At 42.6% G+C, this 24,879-nt stretch overlaps 2 protein-coding genes across 3 annotated transcripts in view; one reads left to right on the top strand and one right to left on the bottom strand.

Moving 5' to 3' along the window:
- ZNF277 (zinc finger protein 277) overlaps window positions 1-1,228 on the bottom strand; it is a 53,132-nt gene extending 51,904 nt beyond the window's left edge. The window contains exon 1 of one of the 2 annotated variants that reach the window (XM_057403711.1): window positions 911-1,228. In XM_057403711.1, coding sequence (XP_057259694.1) covers window positions 911-953 — 43 coding nt within the window. In that variant the 5' untranslated portion in view covers window positions 954-1,228. Of the gene's footprint in view, window positions 1-400; window positions 488-910 lie in introns of those variants that run through there. The other variant, XM_057403710.1, reaches the window with a different exon arrangement.
- Window positions 1,229-1,243: 15 nt separating this feature from the next.
- Window positions 1,244-24,879, top strand: part of DOCK4 (dedicator of cytokinesis 4) — a 240,889-nt gene continuing 217,253 nt past the window's right edge. Inside the window, exon 1 of the mRNA XM_057403708.1 lies at window positions 1,244-1,367. Within this exon, the coding sequence (XP_057259691.1) occupies window positions 1,331-1,367 (37 nt within the window). The 5' untranslated portion in view covers window positions 1,244-1,330. The remainder of the gene's footprint in view (window positions 1,368-24,879) is intronic.

Genomic DNA, 24,879 nt, shown 5'->3' with positions numbered 1-24,879 from the left:
AGTATTTTTATGTTCAGCTGAAACTGAGTCATCCCACAAAATTTCTGGTTACCAGTTCAGAGTAATGACTTGATTGTAGAACACTTTCTTAAAACCAGACTTGCTCATCTTAGAGACAACCTATGCCTGGTGAGGCCTGCATAGCATCATCCTATCACTGTGTTTTCCCACTTCTTTCCATCTCTGTCTTCCCACAGTTGTAACCAGAGCTCTTGCTCTTGCCTCTTGTTTCTCTCACGTGCCCGTGTTTCTCTCATGAGGATCAGTTCAGCCTGAGGATTTCTTGCAGTCCACCTATGGTGAGCTCGCCCTAAGCTGCTTCTAGAAGGGCACAGACACACAGACCTCTCAACGAGGATGGAAACCTTGCTGCGCTTGCTGCTTACGATGCCTGACTTACTCCCGGCTGTCACCCCCATAGTCCATTTGTGCTCCTCACTGTACACCACTTGCTTTTCTCCATCTTTGTGCATGTGTGTGCCGAGGCATGGATTTCTGTACAAGTCAAAAAGTCACCCAAACTACCATCCAGTGTCCCACTTCCCTCGCACACTGCCGCACTGCCGACACCTGCTCCCTCTTCAGCACGACTTGCCGTTGAAACCTGTCCCCACAGCTTCATGCGCCCAGGCTTTGCTAAGAGAAGGAATAGCTCCCGCAGGACCATGAGAACAACTTGTAACGGCCACATAGGTGGGGACGGGGATGTCCCTGGCTCCCCCCACTCCGACGGGTCATCGGCGGGGCCCGCACCTCATCACGCGGGGCCTGGACGGCTCCCGGCTGTATCACAAGTGTCCGCCGCACCCCACTCCCGGTTCCCCGCCGCGTCGACCCCGTCCCACCGCCCGAGCCGGGGCCGCAGAGCCACCGGGAGGAGGGGAGCGGGGAGTCCCGGCCGCGCACTCACCTCCCCGCCCCAGGGTCCGTCCGGCCCCGCAGGACGCAGCCATGCTGCTGCCGCTCCCCCCGCCCCGGCGTGGGACGGCCTCCGGGAGCAGAGCTCCGCCCTGCCCCGCCCGGCAGAAAGCGCGGGGCCAGCCGGGGCTCGTAGTCTCTCCCCGGCCGCGGGGGACGAGGGGCGCGGCCGCGCCGAGGCGCTACGTTCTCCGGCGTGCAGCGGGACCGGGCTTATAAGTGGCTGGCGGCGAGCGTGCCTCAGCTAGTTAGTCCGCCAGCCAGCCGGGACGAACAATGCTTTCGCCGCCGGGGCCGGGCAGCTGCGGCTAAAGCGGCAGCGGAGGCAGCGGGCGCGCTCCCGGCACCGCCGCTCCCAGCGTAGGGGCTTCTGCCGCCGCCGCCGCCGGGCGGGCGGGAGGCTGCCGCAAGCATGTGGATACCCACGGAGCACGAGAAGTACGGCGTGGGTGAGTGCGGGCAGCGAGCGGGGCAGCGCGGGGGACGGCGGTGCCGGCAGGGAGCGCATCCCGTGGAGGAGCGGGCTCCCGCACCTCCCGCCCGAGCGGAGGCAGCGTCCCGCCCGTGCCAGCGGTGTCGGAAGTCCCGGCGGGACGGCAGGGGAGCGGCCCTTTGCACAGCAGAGCCACAAAGAGCGGCCGCTGCCCGCGGATGGGGCTGGTCCCAGTGCCCCAGCTCTGAGGCGGGCGCTGCGTGGAAAGGCTGGTGTTCCAAGGGGAACAAAGCAGCCTTGGCAGATACCGCTGCCGGCGGGGAACCGGTCACCGTCGGTGGCAGCGGCAGCCGGGGGTGAAGCGGGAGCGGGGCCACGGGCATTGTTCGCGTGTAGAGGGTTTGTCGCTGCTTCAGTGGAAACAGGACAAAGTGTCGCTTGTGGGAGCCGCGCTTCCTTGCCTATTTGTTGAACTCTGCGGAGCTGAGAAGCTCCAAGCTTTGACTTACGGAGTGGTAGGAGAGAGTCACTGTGATTTTGATTTATTAACTGTTTTGACACCGCCGATGAAAATCGTCAGCGCTCGGTGAGCGGCGGTGGCTCGTCCCGGACAATAGCCCTCTCTTAACACAAACGCAGCTGAACTGTTACACAGACCTGCTAGCGTAGTAAGCGGCTTTCTCTGCGTTGACGTCGCATTTGAACGCGGCGTGGTGTCTGTCGCGGAAAAAGCCGGAGGAGCCGGAGCCCTCCTTTGTGTTGGGTGTGTGTGTTGGGGTGTGCGTGTGTCAGCGCTGGAGCCAGCCGCGCTGGAGCAGTGCCGCCCCGTCCCATTTGGAGTTGAGCCCAGGTGTTGCTGTCCCCCGAACGTTAAATTACACAGATCATCAGTGGGATTTATTTTCCTGATTTATTTGCCAGGCCACAGCTGGGTTACGAGATATTGATTAGTCCTGCCACCCGCCTTCCTTTGCTAGGGTGGGCAGAGGCTCAAAAAATCACTCTGAGACTCCCTGGAATGGCATGCTTGGATAGTTACAGCCAAATATTTCACGCTGCAGCCCACCTATCAGTCTATTTGTTGTTTCTTTTTTATGTTTGTTACTATAATTTATTATTATTATTGAGCGTAGTATGCTGTTTGACAATTGAAGCATTTTTTTGCCTAATTTATGAGCTAAAAATCACTATGAAGCGTTTTTTTCTAACACTGAAAACGAGCAGCCAAACGCTGTTCCCCTTATGTGACTAACTCCCCCCGGTCACTAAACAATTAAGTGATATTCCTTAAATAAGATTTTCTATGTTCAGTAAATCCTCTCGGGTACTTGCACATGGCTCACTGTCCAGCTCTTACTCACTTACCAAGGCTGTTGTCACTGAAACATCATGCCTGCTAAAGAGATACAGTTACAATTTCTCAATAGTGAGCTTTGACTCAATCAGAAAATGCAGCTCACTACAAAGATCCTCTTTATTTGTGTAAATATAATATAGTCACAAGAAGATGCTTATTCTTACTTAAATTCATTCCGTGGTTTTCTGTGATTTGGCTTCTAAAAGGCTATTCAAGTTAGTAACAAAAAAACCCCACTGTTTAATTTGGGTCCTCTGTACCCCTTTCGGTGGGGGTGACTGCTTTGTTTTATGACCATTGCAAAAGGTTGAAATACTGACCTAATGTAATCTAATTTTTCACTAGGACTGTACTTTATGCTGTATGCTCCCTAACCTGTATGAGACCTGTCTGCAAAATCTTCACACCCAATTATTGTATAAGCTATTGTGCTCTAGAGCAGTGATAGGGGAGGCAAGGAGAAAGAGTTGTATATTGCTGTATAGCTCTTTAAAATTCATGTAGAATGAATTTCACAGATCAAACTTGCATTTAGCACCACAGACCTGCTTATATATGTATTTTTTTTTTAATGATGGGATTATTGTGTTTCCAAATAGTTTTATTTTTTAATACTAATGTATTTATCTACCCTGGTAAAATGGATACGTTATAAAACCCCTTTGAGACTCCTGATTGGTTGTACCAAGCATATGTATCCTTTGTATAAAGAGCGCAGGGCTTGCATCAACATCAGACCTCATCTGCATTTTCAATCTGAATTTTGCAGCACATGCTGTGTGCTGCACATTTCTACTGTGACATGCCAAAATGGATGAATAACCAGGCAACAGCCACCTGGTTGCACTGAAGGGTTGCTGGTAACCGGGTGGCTGTTGCTCACTTGCACAGCCTGACTGATACCCTCTTTGAGGAGTAGTTATTATGAATAACAAGCTTCTCTTCAAATTTTTAAACTTCTTCCTGCTAGCCAGTGATGATATTTGATTGCTTTTTTGCTGAGCAGGTTGCTTTACCCTGAGTTCATTTACTACTAGACAGACATACTGCCAGTTCATTTCCTAGTAGGTATGCATCCTACTTGTGATGAAGAACATTATTATGCTTTATATGGGACACCCTTTGTACTGCAGTTATGTGTTCTTATTTCTAAGGCTATAGGTTTTGTCAGTTGTATGTTATCCCTCAGGATGCTAAAGGTGAAATACCCATCAGAGTATTTCTGGTTCTGATAAAGTTCGCTTAGTCTGGGTTTTGATACATCTATTTCCAGAACAGAAGGTTAAGCTTCTGTATTTCACTTTGAAATACCGTATGTTTTGAATCGCACCTTTAGCTGTTGTGTCAAACTAGTGATGGAATTGCACAAAGTGGTCAGTTATATGGAGTGTTTAGCACAAAGTATGCTGATGTAGGGGTAAGGAAGGTAAGATATTTCTTTTTGCTGTTAATAGTATCTTAATATGGTAGACTTCAAATGGAATAGGCTTACATAAATGCTGTGTGCTTTGCTGTGTGAATTCAGAACCTAACAGAACAACATTGTTTAGAACAATAACCAAACCCTTTGTTCAGATGAGTCATTTAAGACTGCATATCTGTGGACACTCTGCAGGTGGCAAATAGGTAAGTGTAGATTTCAAAGGTTGGTGCAAACTGCAAGCTTGTAGCTGTAATAAATAAATAAATCACAGGACTACATAAATATCTCCTAGCTATTGTTTGGAGTTAAGATACAAGTTCTGTTTGATAGTCTGTATACACAGGATCAGTTTTTCTTATTGTCCCACCAGATCTGCATGCTGCTGTATCATTTGATTTCTTTGATTTACCTGAATCTGTAAGAATGAGGTTAACACTTTCTGGAATGTAGGTGGCTCTTCTACTGAGCACAAAGCTTCTCAGTGTTTCTTGGGAAGGCTTTTTTTTTTTTTTTTTTTTTTTTTTTTACTAGGATGGAAAGATTAAGAAGAATAATTAAAAACAGTTGCTGAATGCATCATCTAATTTATAAGCAGAACGGTATTGCAGATCCTAAAGTTGTTCTGTACAGTGAAACATACCAGTTTAACTCGGACAAGTTTAAATACTGCTTGGTATTTTCAGTGTGGTGAAGCCATAAATATGCCTTCCCAAGGGGGTGTGTGAAGTGTGGCCATCTCGTACAGCACATGACTTTGTGTGGTAAGCTGAAGTTTACAGGAGGAAAAAGATGGGGGTGAATTTGCTGATCACAGGAGCAGTATTGATTTGCACATAGACAAAAGCCAAATCAATTGCTTTGTGCCCTGCTCTGAGTTGCAGCCAGACTAGTCTTGCTAGCAGTCCTGTTGAAAAATAGCTGAGACATCTTTACCTTCATTTTGCAATCACTATTTTGACTGCAAGTTAACTTTGCTGTGAATGTGCTTAGTTGGTTTAGCTCAACAGCATCTCTGTTGATAACATGCTAGACTTCTAATACCATGTCTTTTGTTTAGCACAAATGCTTTACCAGCCTCTCTTGCGTTCGTCTCCAAATGAAGAGTTCAATCTTAATTACTCTGTTCTCCTGTGTTCATCTTCCCCTACACTTCTATGTGGAATACAGTTTGTATTTCTGTCTTGGACTAATGTAGCCTCTAATAATGAGCTATATTGAAAACTTCTGTCAAGCTGCCTAAATATCTGTTTAGGGGTGAGGCAAGGCCAAACATAGTGAACTTGTGGGCTCTTATGGGTAAAGAACAGTTGGAAGATGATCTTAGTTTTACTGTTACAGCTCATAACTCTGTGGGGCTGTGAGGTACCATGGGGCACTGAGGGTGAGGTTGGCAGGGAACCAGTGTTCCCTTCACTGGAGCCGTGGGAGCCCATTCTTATTTTATGGAAATACTCCCTGATTCTTTGTTATCTCAGATAGCAAAGACCCACACATTTTCTGTAGGAAGATGTTTGACACGTGATGCATTGTCATGAAGGCTTTTACGTAAGTTTAGGATGTCAGATAAGGATTGTATTTTCCATTGTCTTTGATATAAGCAGTGACTCTCAGTATCTTTCAAAAATGGAATGATCTCAACTTGCAGGTTTTGGACAGCGCCCCCCCCCCCCAGCCATCCCCAAACATTGACTATATTCTATTGGAGTGCAGAATAAGAAGGCTGAGGTGGTGAAATTGCCTTAAAATCAGACTAAAAGAAGGCTTTTGTGTTTTTTTGTGTTTTTTTTTCCATTTTATTCTAACAGGTGCCTCCCAAAACCAGTCTTTAGTATGGATGTGGTGTTTTGAATGCCTGTCCTCTTCTAGAGGACAGCCCAGAGCTGGTTGGCTCATTAACACCTTTTTACATAGGGCCCTTCAGAGATCTCAACTTTCCTATTCACTACATATCTGGAGATACTGGGGAATATTTGTTAAGGCTGATGTTATTTCAGTTAGCTGTACACTGATGACACTGGTGTTGTTCCTCTGTCACTGATTGAGGGCTTTTGCTACCATTCTCAGTATTGGAGTTGTGTGGCTACTAGCTGGGTCAGGTTTAGTCAAAAGATGATGGAAAAATGGTGAGTTAAGTAACAAAAGAAAAAGCATTCTCCCTTTCAGCAGTGAGACCACATCCTCACCTTCACTCCTTATGTTATCTAGAATGGGCTAATATAATCCTTGATTGCTTCTGGGAGTTCAGAGAGCATGTGATGGAGTCACTGACTTCTCTGTCAAGGAAGCTATAATTGGTTCTTTTACTCCTACCACAGAGAGATCAGCAGCTTTTTGTACGGCTGCAAGAGTGTCTGTCTTTGACTCATCTCTTTGCTTCCCTAACTGGCACCACAGAAAGGAAACTTCAGAATAAAATAGGGTTTCACATTTTCAGCCTGGTCCAAGGTGAACGTGTTCCAGAGTTTCCACTTCATTTCTGAGTGTAATTCACCATGTAGGTTTTGGTCTATAAAGCTCTCCATAATTTGAGTCTTGGGATTAGAGAAAATCCTGAGGAGAGCACTTTGACTGCTTGGATCGTTTGTGACACTTGAATGTATTCAGCAGCTGAGACAAGACACTTTCAGCAGAGTTTGCACCCCTGGGAGATGTGCTGCTTCATTTCTTTAGTTTTGAGAGACTGATGGCTGCGTGTGGGTGGTTTTTTGGTGTTCTGTTTGCTTTCCTACTGGATTTGTATTTGATTCTGTGGAGGTACGGGGAACAAACTAGGTAATCCTTCAAAGTCCTTTCAAGCCTGTCTTTGTGGTTCTGCACACAAGGGTTGAAATATGGAGGTTTTGCTTCACTTTCAATCTGAAATTTCTTTTGTTACTGTGGTGGTTTTTTATTTTTATTTTTTCCCATATAGCAATACATTGTCAAGGAATCTTTTTTTGTTTTGCTTTTCCTCATTTTCTTGCTATGTGTCCTTTTGTGAGAAGCTGACACAATGCCTTTGAGGTGACCACTGTCTCCTTCCCAATGATTCGAGAGCCAGGAGACTAACCTGGAAGATGTCCCTTTTTATTTAATAGTTACATGAGTTTAATTTGTTGAAAAGGTCTCAAACATTATGTAATAAAAAGGATTGATTTTGTTTTGGGAGATGATCAATAGAAACATAGTTAAAATATGTTTAGAAAGAGTTTTGAGAAATTTAATCTGTATTACTTTTTCAAAGCCAAGTCAGCCCTCTCTGTCAGTTCTGAAGGATGTTTGCAAGCATGTTCTTTAAAATGCTGTTAATAAAGCATCTGCAACTTTTGTAGTCAGTGCTGAGCAACCTTACTACTAGAAGTGTTTAGCACGAGTAGTTTTCCTCTTGACTATATCATTATGTGCTTATGAAGACTTGCCATGGCTGTCTCCTTTTCCTTGTATGAAATAGCTGCAGTTATTTCGTCCTTGTAGATGATGCTGTTATCTTTGACCAATTAATCTATGTTCAAAACTGCACAGGAAAGCTTTATTAGGTAAAGCAGGGGAATCTTTTAGTGTGTGCTTTAGGCAATGTCTGCTTGTCATTCCTTGTGTGATGTTCCTTTTGCAGTAGCGGCACATTGACTCATTTTCGGTTGGGAACTGCTAATCAATCCTTCAGATCCTTTTCCGGAATACTGTTGTCTAGACAGTCATTCTCCCATCCTGTATTTGTCAGCTGATTATTTCTGCTTGTGTCCTTAGTGAATGGCACTTCTCTTCCATACTATTTCTACTGTTTGTCAGCTGTGCTGTTTCCCAGATTTCCTTTCTCTCATCATTGTCTTGGAAGTGCCTTGTCTCACAGCTTTGTGTGAGATGCAATTTAGGAACTGTACTTGCAAAAGGAAGCGGTGCTTGTTTGGAGAGGCAATGTATGATGAACAACTAAAGACACGTGAATGACACAATGATTTGTCATTAGTTTTCCTCTGCATTTCAAGGAATGCATGTTTTTGTTCTTTATGATGACAAGAGACTGAAGTGATATCAGATTCCTGTTTCTCTTCATAATGCATGTTTGTAGTTATTCAGAATGCATGCTTCCAGTTAAATAATCTGTAAATGATGTAACTTGTCCACTTTGCTTTCCTGGGCACCTGAAATAGTTTGAAAATAATGCTGATCTAACTTCCAGATGCTCAAGGCTGCATAGGAGAGCTGCAAGCAGTGCAGCTCTGAAAGTCCCCTGTGCTGTAGGGACAAAGAAAGAAGCTTGGATTTCACAATCTTTCGCATTGTGCTTGCTGGTTTTTGTTGTATTGAGTAGGAATATAGGACAAAATCAAATCAGTTTTGCAGGATAAAAAAACCAAACAAAACCCAGAGTCTTATGGGATGAGGCACAAAAGTGCTTATGTTCTCTTGAAGGAGAGATACTGTAAGGGGGGAAAAAGTATACTGATGCTGACTGCAGCTTTTTTTTTTCCAGTTAAGGAATCAAGTCTTTTTTTTCCAGATTCACATGTGCTTATTTATCTACTTTGTTAGTAGCAACAGCTGAAATTATTACAACTGAAAGTGGGTAAAGTCTGTTTACTCAAGTCTCTAGTACATAGTTTTATTTTGATAGTTTGTGTAGAAAAGTGCAAATAGTAGATGAGGTAATAAACCCCCAAATGGGGTTGTTGGCATAAGTCACAGTGAGGTGTTTGAGGAATAACTTCAATTGATTTCAGTTTTGCTTTCTGTGTTACTGGATTTCAAGTGTGTGGATGTCCTTTCAGGGCTCGGGAAGCAGGTAGTGGCTGGTCTTAAGCAATTCGGAGCTGAATGATGAGCTGCTTCAGTTTTTTTTTCTGCAGCAGAGAATAAATGGTGTGCCCTCTCAAATCCATTGCTTGGGATTTCTTGATTTGATTTTTATTGTTTGCACTGAAGTTATGATTTCTGAGTTTTAGAAATGCAGAATGAGTTCTGGACTATAAAGGTGTCTACTGACAATTTTTCATGAGTAATTTGCATTGAGTGTATGGGAGTCTGAGTATGCTGTGAATAAGAGGTGAGCACCAGCTGCACAGCAGGGACTCTTCTGTAACAGAAGTTACTGATTTCTGTTTAGTTATTTTTAAAACAAAGCATTTGCTTTTACTGTCATAAGTCATTGACCACATAGGATAATGTTTAGTCTTTGGAAACTCTTTGTAATTACAGGTTGCAGTGCAAAAGGCAAATGATTAGTCAATGAAGCCTTAACTTTCTCCAGAGTAGTGTAGTGAGTGAAGCATGTATAAGATGCTGGAGGGGTCGGAACCAGCACTTCTGATGCTTTGTTTTGTGATATAAGTTAAAAGCAAGTTAGCTGCAGAAGTTATTTTTTCATTACTTATTGTCCTGTACAAACAGTAGTGGGTAACAGCTTGATTCTTTATCAAGCTGTTGATGTCGTAGGCATCTGATATGAGATTTATTTAAAGTAACATTCATGCTTTTACAGATAATGACACTTATAAAATGCAGAATACTATTTTTCTGAGGAAAAGCTCTGTATAAAGGTGGCTATTTGATTTTTAAGTGGACTCTCTTATTTTTGGTGGAGGGAAAAAGTAACGTTGGTAAACTTAAATGAACAACTATGAGGCATACTCTGAAACGAAGTGGTATGGAAATGGGCTGTAAATATTTCTTTTATGGTTGTGATAGTTTTTATATAGAATAAAGTTGGCTAGTATTTTGTACCTTGAAGTCAGATACCCCTTTCCTAGGCCGCATAGTTCCCTTCTTAACATCTGTACTGAATTTGTTAATATAGTGAGGATGGAGAGCTTGACTTGCACTTTCTACCTTTGCATGAGATTCAGAATTGCTCCTTCTGGTGTTCACACTGTCTCCCATCTTGCTATGATAAAGAATAAATCTTAGCATGTATTTTTGAGACTATTTAGTGGACAACAGCTGGCAGAGTCGCTGTGTTATTCATGGTTAATAGTGGAAACTTCTTAAACATTCTTTACTTATCTGTCTCTTCCCTATTCCTCTACCTCCCCCCCCTTCCTGCCCCCAGCTTCCTTCCTTTTTTTTGGTCTCTAAAACTTTAGACAAAAAAGAGGAAATCCTAAGGTGGAAAACAGAAGATCCCTGTACTTCTGTTTCAGTGTAAGAGAGCACGTGTCTGTTTTGCGCAGAGCTCATTACTGGAGCTGCACTTCTCTTCCTCTACCCGCCCATATCAGAAAGAGCAGCTAACTATAACTCAACCCAAAATCATTATTTCACAATATCCTTTCTTCCACTTGGAATAACAAGACCTGAAAGCTAAAATTCTCACTGGTTCAGATGTAGTTCTGAGTACTCAGCTGTGTTGAACAAATGGGGTTATTCCTGTTGCTTGCCAGGTTAAACAGGTAAAGTAAAGGTAGGGATATCTGCCTGCATGTATTTTGCCATTATCTTTGTCTTAGGAAAATATATCAGTGGTAATAGTAAGCATCTAAAGCAACAGATTCTCCAGTTGCTTACCTAACTAGAAAGGTTCAATAGCTTCAACTATTTGCTGCCTTTTTTTTGCCAATCAGATTGGAAGACAAAACTTGTCTGTCTTTTCTGCATGCAAGTTAGTTTTTTTGTAATTTAATACCTAGACTTTGACCAATATCTTTCCACCGATTCATTGAAAAGGGTGTAGTACAAGATGCTGAAATAAGTAAAATATCAGTATAATATATATTTTTCCAGGAAAATGTGTGCTCTTGCATTTGAGGCAACTGTTGGTTTTGGAGTTTAATCCCCTTTGAATAAGGGGAAACAGGTTCTGGCTTAAACAGGGGAAGCTGAGATTAGATGTGAGGAAGAAGTTGTTAACTGTGAGGGTGATGAGCCACTAGAACAGATTGCCCAGGGAGGTTGTGAATGCTCCATCCCTAGCAGTGTCCAAGGCCAGGTTGGACAGAGCCTTGGGCAACATGTGAGGTGTCCATCCCCCATGGCAGGGGGGTTGGAACTGGATGATCTTAAGGTCCTTTCCAGCCAAAACCATTCTATGGTTTTATGAATATGGTATTTGGAGATGTAGCATGGTAAACAACATTCAGAGAAATCTGAAGTAATGGACTCCAACTTCAGAGACAAGGTTATATGGAAATCACTTATTCTATAGTAGTCATCTGCATAGTTTTTTTTTTTTTGAGCTGTCAGTGGTTGCTTCTGGAAAACATTATTGGCTTAGGTTTTATTTTATTTTTTTAGTATAAACAGTAGCTTTATCTCAACCTGAGTACATTTGTAATATACTTCAAGAAGAAGTATTTAGACCTTGTTCTATTGATGAAAAGCCTGCCTTCCTGGCAGCATGAGAGATGAGGGGTGTCAGCCTTGCTGCTGCTACCTGTCTTTTGTTCAGCATTTGAGCACAGCCACTGCTTTTGTATCTTCAAGCTTGAGTATGGTCATGCTCATTTACATCCATGTAATTGCCTGGGAAGCCTTTAAGACTGAAAATTGTTGGGTTTTAATGTATTTACATGCAAAGCAAAGTGTTTCTTTGACTTCTGCAAGGACTCGGTTCTACTGAATAGACTGGGTTTTGAATCGCAGTGCCTGTAAAAAAGTGTATTTCATAGGTACATTAAATAACACCAGTTTAAAGATGGCAGAGATAAATCACAGAGGTTAGTTGTTGTATTAAACACTCATGAATTATGTGGTTCTCTTTTTGTAATCATAAAAATGTAGCCCAATGAACAGAAAAAGTGCAACTGGAACAGCAGAGAAATCAAGTAAGTTTCTGTGATGATCTTACAAGGATCTGCTTGAAGTTATATTTATAAATACTGCCTTGAGCTCTCTTTGAGAGTTAACAGCATCATAATTGAGGAGTAGATGTGGTTGTGCAGCTGACAGATCTGTGGTCTTTACCAGTGTGTTTTGCCTCTTTTCGTGAGTTCCTCAGCAAAATAATGGCCAAGTAGAAAGGGACTGGACTGAGGGGGGATGTTCCCTTTTAGAAGAAATGGAGGTCTAGAATAAACTTAATTAGCTGATAAGTGCTGAATGCACTCTTTTAAGCTATCGAGTTAGAATCCTTTGGTTAATCTATAAAGTGGATTTTTTGTCTGCTGAACTGTCATAACTTTGTTTTTTTAGTGACATCTAAAAATGCCATTTATGTTTTTACATACCTTATGCAAAACCTCAAAAGCCCTCTGCAGACTACAAATAGCAGGTTTTATGTAAAAATATGGGGTTTGTGTAGGATAGAAATATGCACAGCAACAGTACCATATGCTAAAGTAATTCAGGAAACTCAAAATAGCATATTGTCTCTTCAGTGTGTGTGTGTGTAAACTTTGGCAGGGAGACTGTAATTGTCTGGGGATCAACATGACTGTGGCCAGGCCAGCTCTGATGCTCACCCAGCCCTGGCCATGTGCTTCCCCCTGCTTGCTTGTAACAGCTTCTGTGATGCGCAGTTGAGCTGATCTGGCTGGAAACTAATCGCTTCTTTTTGGCAGGGAGGGATTTCTACTGGATCAGCACCTCTAGCTGGGCTTTGCTTGTCTGCCAAAGCCTGTGTGCCAGCATGGGGGAGGCGAGGGAAAGCGCAGCTGGGAGCACAAAAGACAGCAGGACCCCAGCACTCTCCATGTGCCTTGCTCAAAGTGCACTGTAGCATACTGGTGCTTCCTTGTGCTTTTCTGGCGCTGTCAAGCAGTGGGGTTTCTCCACTTTGAGCAGCACCTGGCTGCAGGGTGAGCTCACTGAGTATGTTTCTGAAGGCACTGGCTACCCTGGCTAGTGAGGAGTGACTGGCTTGGTGTTGTGCAGTTGCTGGCCCTGGTGCGGATTAAGCTGCCTTCTTCAAATACCGCATCAGATGAGGTGTAACAGACAGCTATAGCCTGATGAGAAATGTAGTTGGCCTGTCAAGAGTATATGACTGCCCTTATGGGGCAGCAATAAATAATGATCTGAACTATGTGGTTTAATTGTGTATCTTCTCGTCTAGCTCTCTTTGATCTGGATTCACAAGTGTGCCCTTTTTAGCTCTAGGAAGTGTTTTACAAACTTTAGGTTACTCCCTACTTGCTAGTGCTGTTCTGACACAGTCTTAATTTGCTTAGAATAGCATGGCAAGTATGGTCTTTCCCATTCTAGAGGCTGCTCAGTAAGCAATTGCTTGTCCTTGCTATCTCAAACTTTATTTTCATATGCAACAAGTGGAACTGTCCAAGCTTGTATTTTGGACCTTAAGTTGGAATTGATTCTTGTCTGCTCTCAGGAGGCTGCTGAAGTAGTTTTAAGTGTCACAAGATTAGAAACTAAAAATAAAGGTGCAGTTTGAGTTTCATGGAAGCAAAACTTGTCTAATTTTGCCATGAAGCAAAACTTGGAAAAAGACAGAACAATGACAAAACTGAGAACTGGTAAATGTACAGCAGGAGTTCAGTGGGATGTAAGTAACAGCTAAAGTAAAATGAGCATAGATGTAATGCTTCTAACATCCTTTTGAAGCTTGCATTTCACTGCTGCATCCAGAACTTAAACAGGTCAATGTGAGTCCTTTCAATGTAGTAATATGGGAAAGAAAAAGCAAAGTTCTGCCTGATATAATAAAAATACATGTTTTATAATGGTTATGTTTAATAATGAAGTTGATCTGAGGCTATTGAAGTTCTCATAATAATGGGAACTCCTGCTTCTCATAAAATGATGGCTCTTGAGCATTTCCATTGTATTTTCAGCTGGGATAGTTCTGGGGACAGTTTTGAAGAAAAAGCCTTGGCATTTGTTCCTTCCAACTATCTGTTGGTCTTATCCCATTTTCTCTTTTGCTGTGGATACCTCTGTGATAGCCTTCCTGGAAATTCTGTGGAGTGCCGGGGCATCCTGCACTGTCACGAATGCGTTCACTGCTTCTGGCTGTTGTCCCTGTCCCCAGGTCCTCTGTCTGACTTCTGTTTGTCATTTTATTAGGCCCAGAAACTGGGATTCAAGCTTTGAAAAAGCAGTCTTCTGTTAATTATGCAATATTTATCTTGTTCAAAAACACATAACAAGCATTTTCAGCACAGGAGGATTTGTTTGATTTGCCTGTGATCTATGGAGATACCAGACTTTTCAATGTCTGTTAAATGTGAAACAGCATCCTTACAACTTCTCTGGTATGGTAGCTGTAAAGCTAGGGGATCACATACATAATGCCTCCCATATGATGAGTATTTTCTTCCATGTTTTCACCCTTTTTAATTAGAGTAGTTGTGAACTGACTTCTACTGTGTTCAGAGCATTTCTTGATCTTTTTAAAACACACACCCCCTGAGAGTGTGTGGTGGGTGTAGAGAATGATGTACAGAAATGTATGAGAATAGGAACTGGAATGCGATGTGTAACCTGTGTATGTTTTTTTTTCAAAGTTTCTTCAAGTTGGCTCGTGACACACTTCAATTAGAGTGTGTTTTCAACCAGTTTTCACACAAGTTTTTTATTCTGTGTGTCCCTGCTGTTCAGCCCTACCACAATTAACTGAGAGGTGAAGGAGAGAAAAAAGAGCTGTCGTATGTCTGGTAATCATTAGGCTGGCTCAGATCCAGGTTTCTGTTTATGAAGAGTTCCATAGCATGATCTTACAATATGGATCTTGTCAGAAAATGTCAATATTTACTTTTTTCCCCCTTTAAGTCTTGAATCTTTGAAGTACCTTTACAACTGAAGGGGCAGATACTTGTTATCAGACATCAGCATTAGCGTTGCTTTTTGCAAAGCTAGATAACCGTTAGCCTTCACATCTGTGTACATGCTACATGGTTTTGTGTGGTGTGGTGTTTTTTTTTTTTTATTTTTACATATCTACAATATTGATTTGCAAAGGGAAGTGTTTTTTGGGTGTTGTGTAGTGGATGTCTAAACAATTTAATGATAAAATGTGTAAGTGGTTTGGAAGAGAATAGCTTGGTGTCTTCAGATCTATATTTAATAGAAAAGCTGATTGGGCAGGTCTGGCTTTTGTTCTTTCTTAGTTTTAAAGGTTGGATACTGGGTAATTGCATCTTGTGCTTGCTTTTCTGCCTCTGCAGAGGACTTGAGCTCCAGAAATGCATCAATATGTAGTTCAGCCATAAAGTCCTTTGACTTTTTCCCAGTATTAGTTATTACATACTAGCTAAAAAGCAATTTATGTTCTGTATGGATGTTGACTTAACGAATGTGTGAAGGCATTCCTGCAGCCTGTGGTATGTCATGCAGGCTGCAGGGAGGTGAGAGGAATGCTGCGGCTTCAGATGTCGCACTGAAACACTGACACTAGTAGTGTAAAATGTTGCCGTACATAAGCACTATGGCATACCTGATTTAAATACCTCAGATTCTCCAAGCTTAGAGGTGGAGCAGGATTTCATATAATTTGCTTTGTAATCTCATACCAAGCTCTCTTCAAGTCAGCATTATACACTTGTGCATGTGTGGGTGAATAGCACTTGGCAGGCTCTCCTGGCACTTGGCTCTTCCAATATCTCCTACAATAATGACTTAGAACCAGAACTTCTACCCTTCCCCCTACTTAAATTGCCCGTGTGCTTCTCCCAGATAACACCATCCTTTTGGTACTTTCTGTACAACATTATTTTCTGGCTAAATTAGTTTAATTTTCTGATAATATGAAAAAGAAATTGATCTGTACACTTGTGTAGAGAGGTACACAAGTATTTCCCAGTTGTTTTGTGGTTTCTTATAAGCTGCTTTTACCTATAAACTACTTTCTTTGTTACTCTTGCAAAGGTGAATTGGTATAACTCAAGTAAGTGAACCAAAACCACTTGTTAAGTATGTATTTTTACTTGTAAATTTTGGAGGGGCTTATTTGTATGTGAAAATATGGGAGCTTTCACATTGCAGCATCTTCAGTTGAAAATGAAGAGATCTGGACATGTGCTTGGAAATCAGACTTAGAGGGTGGTCAGTACAGAATTTGGGATGATACTGGATGAGGGATTATAGAGTTTAAGATAAGGGACAGGCAGGGCAGAGGTCATGTGGTTTTATCAGGTCATGAAGTGGGACTTGCAGAAGGGTTTGCTAGTGAGCTGACAGAAGGAAAAGCTGGTAATGCATGGAGAGTGGAGAGCAAGGGGGAGTAGTGACTAGTGAAAGGCACAGAAATAAATCGAGGCATGAGAAGCTTGCTTTATGCTGCACTGATGGCCTCTTTGTGGCATCTGCTGCCTGTCTAGTCAGGAAGTTGTAATTGAGGTTTGCCTCAAAACTTGTGAAGACTTGGGAGAGCATATCTTCTGGGCAGCCGTTTCTGGACAATGTGCTGTCAGGGTTTACAGTTTAGCAAGGATATCTAATCATAGAATCATAGAATAGTTAGGGCTGTAAAGGACCTTAAGATCATCAAGTTCCACCCCCCCTGCCATGGGCAGGGACATCTCCCACTAAACCATGTCACCCAAGGCTCTGTCCAACCTGGCCTTGAACACCACCAGGGATGGAGCATTCACAACCTCCTTGGGTAACCCATTGCAGTGCCTCACCAACCTGACAGGAAAGAATTTCTTCCTTATAATGCTGCTTGTGCTACAGACTGGATCTTGCTAAAGCACGCTTCAGAAACAAGACCATGTCAAAAATTTTGAATGCTTGATTTAGCTTGAATTCTCATAGCTTTACTGTGTGGTTTGGGCTTAGGACCTCAGATTTGAGGTTTCTGTAATCAGTTGTATTTATCTTAGTTTGTAGGTCATGGGGGTTTAGTTTGCTAGGTAACAACTGAGAGTTTCTTGAATGCTGCTAATGAGCTTTGGGCTAATCTAAAGTCCTTGTCTTGTGGTGCTAAGTAAGGGCATGCTGCTTTCTGAATGAGCTGTTCCTGAACATATAGTTTCTCACTTCCAGAAGGCTGCGTGAAAAGTTCTGGCTCAATATTTAATTGTGACCAAAGAAGAGTGCTTGACTTGAGAGCTGATGGGGTAATGATTTTCCTTTATTATGGGCTCTAGATACGGAGGTTCTTGTGCATTATCTAGGAATGGACAGTATTTAGCTGCATCTTGGACTCAGTCACTTGTGACCTACAGAGGCAGCGGCTGATGTTGAAAGATATGGATGCTACAGGTCTTATCTGTAAGATGTTGTCATTAATGCTGCTTCACCAGGGTAGTGGATTCTGTCAGTGTCCTGTTGCCTAAGAGAAGCACGTTTGAATTTCATATGTAAGTGAACTTTCAAATAACAGATCCAATCTTGATTAAATGACATGTTTGCTTGGCTTTAAAAGAAATGCTTTGTTCGCTGTATAATACATTAGCATTCCATGTATTGTCTGTGCCACCTCATTTCACCTCAGTGAGACTAGTACAACTTTGGTACAACTTATGTACCAAGAAGCATCATTTGTTAAAAAAAAAGAACATGTATTTGTTCAGAAGCGTAGAAAGTGATGAATGAGTGTGGTTTTGTTGAACTAAGGTTGATTGTGCACTGCAGGACTTTCTTTGAGGCATAGAGAGCCTTCTGGGACTGTTGTCAGGCACTTTTATTTAGAAAACAGGATGAGTGTGTGAATACATATGTACTAGTACTGCTAAAAATACTGCCAGAAAGAGAGTGGAGAATGATAGGAGTTGAACCTGGATTACCATGAACTGTGTGCAGCAGAAGTATGACAAATGCATATAATATCTGTGCTATGGCCTTTTCATTGATGAATAACAATGGATAGCATTAAAATGTTTTAAATGCTCTTCTACTGTTCACTTCTGTATTCTTACATATGCATTTGTTTTTGTATCGCAAATGATTTAAGTTTTCAAGTAATATAGCTGTGTGTGTTGTGGGAGACACTGGTGACCTTACAAAAGACCAAATTCAGGCCATTTGGCTACTGTCCAAGTGCTCTGCCAGCTTAGCTACTTGACCACCTGCTTCTGTTTTTCCATTCCCTTTGCAAATGTAGGTTTTATTCATTTTCTGGCATCTCAATACTGTGTTTCATAAAAGAAATTAAATCTTGAGGGTTAGGTCTATGCTGTAGACTTCTCAGTGTCCTTTGTGATTCTTGTAGTCATTTGAATTTTCATTAACTATTTAAACACAGGCTTGTTGGAAAAGATAATGGCTTCTGCACTTCCACACTTGCTTTCCTCGGCCAGCCTCATACACTTCAGATGGTGAGGCACAATGGCAGCTGTGTAGTTCTGCTCAGCCACTGTAGTTTTCCTGCTCTGCATAAGCTTGGTGATTATCCCCAGTGGGAAATGTACAGGTAGCACTGGCATGCTATTGGGGTATGATGGTATTCCTTAAACTGTCAAAATATGCAGCTTAAGTTCTTTCTCTTCTCATATGTTTTCAACGTGAAAACTGAGGAAAAAGAAAATGTGGATCGTAAATCTGACTTGGAGATGTAACAGCAAATGCTTTTGAGTATAAATCCCTTAACAGCCTAATGTGGTTAGAGTGCTGAATGGGGAAGCCTGCAGTAATGAGTTACATTCTCACATCAACTACTGATCGGCTCACTGACTGGGTCAAAACTGCATGATCTCAGTGCCTGGTTTGTAAAGCAGCATGCTGAAAAGCAGCCTGTCGCTGCTGACTGAGAGCCTGTGTACTTGTATCCTCTGACATAGCTGAGATAGTTCAGGAGTTACGTCTGCAGTAGTTGATGAGAGCTAAAGGAAAAAGGATTGGCTGTTCTGTGACTTCTAGCTGTGTTAAATGATGCTATTGGTTTCTAAAGGTTCTGTCCCATTTTTGTCAACAGATACAACCATGATGTTGTGATTTGGGTGCACATGGATATTAAAGCACTAAATTAAAACTGGAAAAATTTTGAATTATTTCTGCTATCAATACAAATGCCAATGGATTGTTTTTATCTTGTACATTTAAAATGTGTTAATCATGTGGACAAAAGAAGTTGCGTCTCTCCTGCTTGTTTCTGCTGCATCTGAAGACTGCCTTAGAATAATCCATACCTAGCTGAAGCACACTGAATGCAGGAGGTCATGGCACACTTGCAGCTCATCCTAGAAGTATCCATGTTGCAGTGGGTGCTCCTAGCATCAGTTCTGTGGAGCCATGTTGCATCTCTGCAAACGCACAGTGGTACCATGCTGCTCAGCATGTATCTGTACCTGGCACTGCCATCCAGATACACAAGTGTTGCTTAGTGTAACTGCCCATTATCTCATGGTGAAAGAGGGTCTTGGCTTTTAGCACCTGTTTTTGGACCACCTGTGTGTGCATTTGGTGTTCTCACAGGCTTGGTCTCACCTGGCTAAGTAAGACAGAATAGGGAGGTACTGCAGAAGCTGTGCAGATGGTTGAAGAATGTGCACTTTTATTTTGGTGATTGTTTCTATTGTATTCTGAAACATGTGTAAGAAATAGCATCTTTCAAAAGGTGTCTTGATGACTTTGACTGTCTTCTGCTGGTTGTTTGGCCAGGAGTAGAAAGTAGGCTGAGCAGGCACTGGCTATGGTGTTGATCTAAATATAGTCAGCAATGCACATACTTGCAACATTGGCTGGGTGAGTGTGATGTTGTTAGCTGGCCATTGCTTGTTAGACAGATTAGTGACTTGGCAGTGCTGAAGCGGGAACTTTGGCCTGTGAAGCACAGTCTGTTCAGAGGGTTGAACGTTTACATGTTCCAGTGTTTGTAAAAGTATCTGTTGTGTTAGGATGATGGGATCTGGCATCAGGACGTGGTTGTGCAGACTGCACTGAGATGTGCATGAGGCCCATGTAGGTATGGGGTTCAGAATTTTGCTGGATTGCCGCTATACTGTCTGGAGGTCCCAAGGTTTCTTTCTGACATCCTAGAGGGTTGTTATGAGGCTCCCAGTGAAAGGTGAGATGGTGTAAGTTGTTAAGAAACTTAGCTTCCTCTATGCTATCATGCTATAGAGGCTTCAGTAGAAACATTAAGAATTCTTTAAGAATAGCTTACTGGTTTGATAATTTATTTAACAGAAGTGGAATACTTGAGCTCCCACTCTTAAGGTTTCTACAGTAAATATTTATGTTCTTTTCTGATTTTCATCTGTTGGGTACCAAAGATGTGCTTTAGAGGCAGCATTCCTTCACTCATCTTTCTTTTCCTCCTCTGCTTTGTAGAAGAATCTACCATGGGAAAAGCCCCCAACACAAGAGGATAAATCTCTCTTAAAGAACTCATACAAAAAAGCACCACCAAAGAAATCTCCCCAAAACCACCCACAAAAGGTCCCTGATACAAAAATGCAGCATTCCAACTTCTACCAATTTGTGCCTAGTATTCTGCTTTCAGGATATGAAATAATGAAATGAAACGGTGCACATGGAAACAATTTTCATTGTAAAGCTGGTACGTGTGAGCATTCAGAGTTAGGTGGGTGGAAAAGAAAGTTTGGTTTGGTGTCATCAGGGGAAGATTTCTGGTGGTGTCCTGTTTATAAAGTTTCTACTTCCCAAGTAGCAAAATACTGTATATTATGAAGATCAGTTATGAAAACATTACCTCTTTGGACCATTTTCTGTTAGTCTTCTGTGTAAATCACATGCTGTCAGCTGCTTTTTAGTGTCAAATGGAGATTATTTTTTGTTCACAATGGTGTACAGACTGTCACCAAGTAGTAGATTGCTATGTGCCAGCAATGTGCCACTTCAAGGTTTTGTCATAGTAATATCTGGCTTATGATATCAAATAACAGCTTTTCTTGATACAATCTAAAGAGAGACTTGTTAGAGCACCCAGGCTGTCCAGAGATTTACTTGCCTTTTTGACTGGCTGTGTACTCAGCATATCAGGGCTTGGACAGATTTTGACATGTGTCTGCTAGGAAGAGTTTAAAAAGGCATCAAGAAGAAAATTAGTATTTTGTTTCCAATTTGTAATTAGTCAACATAAAGTCCAGTTGTGTGTCATTTGTTATTTTTGTGGCTAAAACTTAAGCCTTTATTTCTCAAAATATATGCAGAAAAACTGGAAATCCTATGACGTAATACATAGTTTTGTCTCATTTTCTCTTAACCTTTTCAGTCTTAGGCATTTGGAGAAGAGATGCTGTCAATGTCAAAAGCAGTTAGGCGTAATAACAGCTAGGTTGAGAACCGACCATTTGTTTGCCCTACCTTGTTAGGATATTGAAAGAAGAAACAGCATCAATATTTTGCTATTCTCCAGAGACTGGCACTGGAGAAAGACTTGTTGTGGCTTAAAGGTTTGACAGTTGACTTTGTTATGCCACATTAAACATGATGTGAATGTGCCATATGTGAACTATTGATAATTTTTTGTGTAGTCTGGAGAGAGTGGTCTTGGCTCTTGAGCTGTTGTGCCCAGTAGTCTTAAGTGCATGAATAAATCATCGCTGCATTAGTTTCAATCGCATTGACAAATTGTATGTGGTGTGCAAGGCTTACAGTTTCTTTTGGGGGTTATATTGGATTTGCCTTTTAAGGTTTTGCTAGTGGGGGAATTACGGGGTGGCTCCTGTGAGAAGCTGCTGGAAGCTTCACTTGTGTTCAGTGGAGCCAATGCAGCCAGCTCTGAGACCCATCTCTGGCTGAGGCTGAGCCTATTTGTGATGGTGGTAACTCCTCTGGGATAACATAGTTAAATGCAGCTGGAAGGGGGAGTAAGAATCTGTGAGAGAACCAGCCCTGCAGACACACAAGTCAGTGCAGAAGAAGGGGAGGATGTGCTCTGGGCACCAGAGCAGAGATTCCCCTGCAGCCCATGGTGCAGCCCATGGTGAGGCAGCTGTGCCCCTGCAGCCCATGGAGGTCCATGGTGGAGCAGATCTCCACCTGCAGCACATGGAGGACCACACACTGGAGCAGAGGGATGCCCGAAGGAGGCCTTGACCCCGAGGGAAGCCTGTGCTGGAGCAGGGTCCTGGCATGGGCTGTGGCCCCATGGAGAGGGGAGCCTGTGCTGGAGCAGGTCTGCTGCAGGACTGGGAACTCCATGGGGACCCCCACTGGATCAGTCTGTTCCTGAAGGGCTGCACCAATGGAAGGGACCCATGCTGGAGAGTTCATGAAAAACTGCAGACTGTGGGAAGGACTCACACTTGGAGAAGTTCATGGGGGACTGTCTGCTATGGGAGGTACCCCATGCTGGAGCAGGGGAAGAGTGTGAGGAGTCCTCCCCTAGGGTGAAAGGAGCAGAGACAACCTGTGATGAACTGACCACAGCCCCCATTCCCCATCCTCCTGTGCTGCATGTGGGGAGGAGGCAGAGAAACTTGGGAGTGAAGTGAAGCCTGGGAAGAAGTGTGTGTGTGGGAAGGTTTCTTTTAAGATTTGTTTTCATTTCTTGTTACCCTTCTCTGATTTGATTGGTAATAATTAAACAAATTTCTCAAAGCCAAGTCTGTTTTGCCCATAATGGTAGCTGGTGAGTGACTCTCCATGTCCTTATCTTGAACCATAAGACTTTCATTACATGTTCTCTGTCCTGTCTGGCTGAAGAGGGCAGTGATAGAGCAGTTTTTGTGGTCATCTTGTGTCCAGCCAGGGTTAGGCCATCACAGTAGGGAATGGAGGCTGAAGGGAGGTATCTGAAAGCACTAGCTACGAGAAAAGGGAAATAGCGCTGTCAAATTTCTTTTTGGTTATTAATTAAGCAGTTTTTTAATGGCTGGAACCAGAAAGGCCTTCTTATCAGAAGCAGACTTAATGACAGACAGGTCTGATGTACATAAACAAAACCGAACTCTGATTATCCGTTCCTGTTAACTAGATTAGAAGCTTGACAGGCGTTGGGAGAGGAGGAAGCAGAAGGGAAGGGGAAATGGACAAGGTACAACTGGCGTTTCTTCAAAGAGATCCAGTTCTGCTGAGGTATTTCTGAAATGCTTTTATTTTTGATTGTTTTCTGCTTGATATGAGGATTTTGGTAGTATCTGTAATGCAGGATTGGGATTAACATTTCAGCAAGACCAGAGTATTTTTTTCTGAGAACAATACTTTGATTTATTTCTACATTTGCAACAGTAAGTCTAGGAAGCTTTACTTTTTTGGCTGTAGCACATATTTTCTGTAGAAACAGCTGCTTTTATAAGATTGATATAAAATTAATCTTAGATTTGCCTTATTTGCTTTAGGCATTATTTTTTATATTGATCGTCTTTCCTCATGTTTATTAGTATCACCACTATCCTGTGTTCCCAATAGTACAGTGATTCTGTGTTCTTCAGTGTTCTTCTTTGTATGGGCAACCTGTTAACTCTCCCAATTTACTTGAAAACTAGATGTTTTCTTGTGATGATAGGGAACATAAAAGCCCTGCTGGTTTTTGGCAACACTCGACAATTACTTCTTATACTTGACAGTTCTGATGGTGATGTATCAAATAAAAGGAGACCTTGAAGTCCACCATGATTGAAGTTCAGGTGTTTGCCCTCCATTGAAACTTCCCCATAGGCTACATCCATGGCTTGTTTAACGCCGCACAAAGTTTGGAGATACAATGTGTTAGCAGACTAGAAGAAAAAAGTGGTGGAATAACCTCAACTTGGTAAGATGAAGCCAGAGAGCAGGTGCTTAGGAGTGGGAGCTTGGAACTGTCAAAGGAAGTATTTGGGAGAGGAGACCTTGGGGGTGATAGAAGGAGGATTTGTGAAGAAGGGGTACAGGAGAACTCTGCTTTTGGCTGTTGTCAATGTCTGTTTAAGCCTGTGAATGTGGGATGATAAATGAATTGGGACCACCAGTTGCTGTCTATGGCTTAGCCGCAGCCTCTCTATTAGCTGTCTCAAAGTACTGGGCAGTGGAGAAGGGATGTTACTTCTTCTTTTCACAGGGAGAAGTAGCATCCATTCTCTCCAGCTGCCACTGCCAGGTTGAGAATGCAAGTGCTCTGCTTTGTTCTCTGGGCAGGCACTTTCTGTATTACTGATGTCCTAGGCTGCTATTGCCCTTTGCAGCCTAAGGTGAGCAGGTGTGCTCAGCCCTTCTATAACCTCTTCCTCAGTTAATCCCCACCTAATGTCCTTGTTTCCAGCTCTCCAAGTTTTTGTGTGCCTTGCAGCAGGTTACTGCAGAGATGGTGAAGAGAAGTCAGCAGGGTTGGTTTGGGGAAGTCAAAGCTTGGAGCTGTGAAAGTGGAAGCATCTTGGGCAGGAGCTGCAGGAGGGGAAGTGAAAACAGACTGGTGATTAAGAGGCAGATGTCTGTCCAGGACTCCTTGTGCTAACTTGTTTGGGCTGGTTTTTTGTTCACTTGCCCTCAGCACTGGTGTGTGTACAAGAGCTCACGTGTGCCTGTCTTCCCTCAGGTCCATCTCAGTACCAGCTTGGAAGGGGATGGAAAGCAGTTGCAAAGTCAGCTCTTCCTAATACTTGCTTGTATCAAGAAAAGCATTTGAAACAGGTTTTGATTCAATGAGTGTGGGGACGGCTTCAGATTCTTAACTCAAATATAGCATGTTCATGTAATAGAGCCTAGATTTCATGGAGGACATCACTAGCACTGTCTTAAAAACTGTCATCAGATATATTTCATGTCTAGCATACTTGAGTCCTGAGGACTTTAGGTTCTACCCTAGCAGAAACAATGGTCTCTATTGTGGTCTAGAGATGTCCACCCTCATCCATACCCCATGTGTATACCTTTAGCTGACAACATGTTTTTATAGAATCACAGAATGGCTTGGGTTGGAATCATCTAATTCCAACCTCCTTGCCATGGGCAGGGACACCTCACACTAAATCATGTTGCCCAAGGTTCTGTCCAACCTGGCCTTGAACACTGCCTGGGGTGGAGCATTCACACCTTCCTTGGGCAACCCATTCCAGT

The sequence above is a fragment of the Pezoporus wallicus genome, unplaced genomic scaffold, assembly GCF_028554395.1.
Source record: "Pezoporus wallicus isolate ANWC-B61680 ecotype Strahan unplaced genomic scaffold, APGP_CSIRO_Pwel_v1 contig_7274, whole genome shotgun sequence".
Classification (NCBI taxonomy): domain Eukaryota; kingdom Metazoa; phylum Chordata; class Aves; order Psittaciformes; family Psittacidae; genus Pezoporus; species Pezoporus wallicus.
Note: the sequence above shows the minus strand (reverse complement) of the source record. Positions and strands in the feature narration are given on the sequence as shown.